This window comes from Sinocyclocheilus anshuiensis, unplaced genomic scaffold (genome assembly GCF_001515605.1).
Source record: "Sinocyclocheilus anshuiensis isolate Anshui unplaced genomic scaffold, SAMN03320099.WGS_v1.1 scaffold43, whole genome shotgun sequence".
Taxonomy (NCBI): domain Eukaryota; kingdom Metazoa; phylum Chordata; class Actinopteri; order Cypriniformes; family Cyprinidae; genus Sinocyclocheilus; species Sinocyclocheilus anshuiensis.
In genome coordinates, this window is record NW_015549580.1 from 1,448,439 (window position 1) to 1,451,567 (window position 3,129).

Sequence of the window (3,129 nt, forward strand, 5' to 3'; positions counted from 1 at the left end):
GTGTCTTCTAATTAACTAAGTCACACAGTGTAAAAAAATAAAATAAAAGAATAAATAATATAAGTCAATCCTTTAAACAAGTATTTTATTACTTGCACAAATTACAAGTCCAGCATGCATGAAGTATATACATAGAGTTATATAAAGACACAAATGAAAGAAACTGTCCAAATTAGAAAGTGTAGTTTGCATTGGTATAACAAAGTATGTTTTAATTTCAGATGCACATTCATGATCACATTTCAGTTTATTACTTTATTGTATCCTAATAAAATCATAATTACAAAAAAAGAGTATTATTGTTAATATGATTACTTGATCAATTTATTTTCAAATGACATATTTATTATATGATTTGTAAGCCTGATCTGAGGCTAATTGTTCTGCATATTAGGCAAGCTGTGACACATCAAGAACATTTTTGGTGTCTTCTGCCATCTCATTCAGTCCCATATTAAGCAGGTAGTGCACTGAAGCAACAGCCGTTCCTCCTGCTGGTAGAGCTCCTCCTGGCAGCAGAGCCAGTATGGTCCCCAGTGTCTTGGCTATAGCAATAATTGGTTTAGACAGCATATCTATCACAATATCCTCAGTGGATCCATCTTTGAAGCGTGATGTCTTAGCGACTTGTAGTTGCTCCAACGGTTTGTTCACTCGTTCTGATAGGGCCTCTAGGGCCTGATTTGATAAGCCGAAGCCCACAAAGACTTGCTGAAAAAACTTCTTTATGATGCCATAATCACAGACCAGTGACAATCCCGGGATGGGAGCTATCGCCCCGACCCCGGCCGCAAAGGCGTTTAGCCAAATAAGTTTCTTGTAGTATGTTTTCTTCTTTGTGAGGGCCTCAAGAGAATAAACGGGCAAAGACTGAATGAGAGCAAATTTCTTGTTCTCAGGAAGTTCATCTTCGAGGGTGTTGATCAGCTTCTGAAAGTCATATTTTTCCAAGTTAAATGAAGACACTAGGAATATTTTGGGTATTCCGACTTTCAGTAGGTTCGCCTTACAGTCCTCTCGGATGTTTTCAAGCAACATCCGCTCATCAAAATTTCTTTTGTGTGATTCAGCGCGAATGTCGTTGTCAATTTTAGTGCGAATGAAATAAAATAGCTTCTTGCTCTTCTTGATCGCTCTAGCCAGCTCTATGTCGTTCTCCTTAAATCTTTCAGAGGTCACTATGAGAAAGAAGTCGTACGTGTGGAAACTGACTTCTTTCAGGTACTTCTTTGCTCGAAATTTTGGACTACCAATTCCAGGCAGGTCCCAGATCTTCACGTTTGGCATGGAGGGATGTGGGTACATGCTGGGCTTCATGGTAGTCTCAGTTGTTCCTGTGGGAGCTGCGTTCTTATCATCATTAGGAAGGCCTCTGATGGCATTGACGAAGGAAGACTTCCCTGCCCCTGTCATCCCGGTTATAGCAATGTTAAGTGTAACATTCTCTAACTCCTTCAGTTTACTTTTTAGTTTGTTTGTTTTTTCTGCAGGTGGAGAGTCAATTATTTCTTGTAATGCTGAGCCAAGAGAGTCTGAATCTTCTGTGTTCGCTGTGGCATCAGACAATATGTCTACAAACTCTCTGGAAACCACATAAAAATTACTGGGTTCCTCTGGCTTTTTGATGTCTTTTTCTTTAGGTTCGTCAGGACATTTCGTCTGTACATGTTTCTCAGCTATATCCAGTTTTTGCAGCATAGCTCTTGGACTGATTGTTGGACATTTAGAACGTGGCGAATGAGCTTTTTTGTCTTTAGTCTCTTTTGTGCTGAATGAATGTGATGAACTTGATAATGATCCAGATGACTGGCTGGAGCAATCCTCTTCATTATAGGAATTTACCAAATCTGTCATGGTAGCTCTATAATGTAATAATAAATTAATGAAATCATATTTGATTAATAATAAATTAACAGTGTTAAGCACAGAGAAGTACTTTATATAAGGGTGATGCATGTTACACAATTAAAAAAAGAATATTATATATAAATGCATTATATATATATAAAAAATTTTTTTTTTTTTTACCCACCGCTGTGAGTAGTGAATTCTCTGCTCAGCCTCTGGCAGCTTCAGTACTGTCCACTGCAACATATAGTGGGACTGAATCATACAGGCAAACGTCTCACTGATATGGTCATTTCATTTCTGATCTGAAAGGCATAAAGCAACATGTTGCATCCATTTCTTAATTGCATAAAAACATAATTTGGATATTTTTGTAAAACTGCTTATAGACCAATGATAGCTGTTTATATTGCTTTAAACTTGGCTGTAGTTCTTCATTTTTTATTTATTTATTTATTTTGTTTCAACAGTACGCCTATTCATCTTTGAATATACTGATTCAAATCATATATGATTTTATTTCTTCCAAAATAAAAAATAAATGATTGGTAGAATTACAAAAGAAAGTATGGGATAAGCCATTTAAGTCTTAAGACATAAACAGCTCAAATATAACAGTTCTCAACAAAATTATTTTAAATATATTTAAAAATTGCTTTATCTCCAATAAGTAAGTTAATGTGAGTGTAAAGTTCATAATATATAATGTAATAGAAAGTTATCTTACCTTTGGTTTTACAAAAGGTACAAAACCAAATGAGCTGTGTTAAGTGCAGAACGAGAGTTTCGTAGATTTCAGGGTGTGTCCTTTATCAAGAACTTCCTCCTGACAGAAATTCCCTGAAGACACAAACATGCTCCAGATTTAATATTTGTTTATTATTAAGTTACTTCAGAATAGAGCAGAATTTGTTACTTATCACCACACAAACAGGACTGGTGGAATTTCTTTCTGTGTGTTTCATGTGATGCCCCCTTAGACCAGAGCAATCAATAAACTGTGTACAATTAACAAGTGTTGCAGTGATTTTTTTCCTGCCTTTAACCCACATTTAAACACGTCATGAAGGGTCTATCACCATGTTCTCAATTTGAAGCACCTCAAGGAGGATTGTGAGAGCACAAACAAAGATGTATAATATGTGCAAGCAATCAACAGAATTTCACTAACATGCAGTTTCCAAGTGCATTTATTGCAGCTCACCTTTACCTTAAACCCAAACCTGATCTTAAAAAAAAAAAACAGCTTGTATGCAACCATTGAAACAACAGAAGACTTAA

The 3,129-nt window shown here is 36.0% G+C and overlaps 1 protein-coding gene across 1 annotated transcript; it reads right to left on the reverse strand.

Annotated features, from left to right (window-relative positions):
* Positions 1-390: 390 nt before the first annotated feature.
* LOC107657603 (interferon-inducible GTPase 5-like) lies at positions 391-2,094 on the reverse strand. Its single transcript, XM_016445757.1, has 2 exons — positions 2,033-2,094; positions 391-1,861 (listed from the first exon to the last, which is right to left on the reverse strand). The coding sequence occupies exons 1-2, from the start codon at positions 2,092-2,094 to the stop codon at positions 391-393; spliced, it is 1,533 nt and encodes a 510-aa protein (XP_016301243.1).
* Between the last annotated feature and the right edge of the window lie 1,035 nt (positions 2,095-3,129).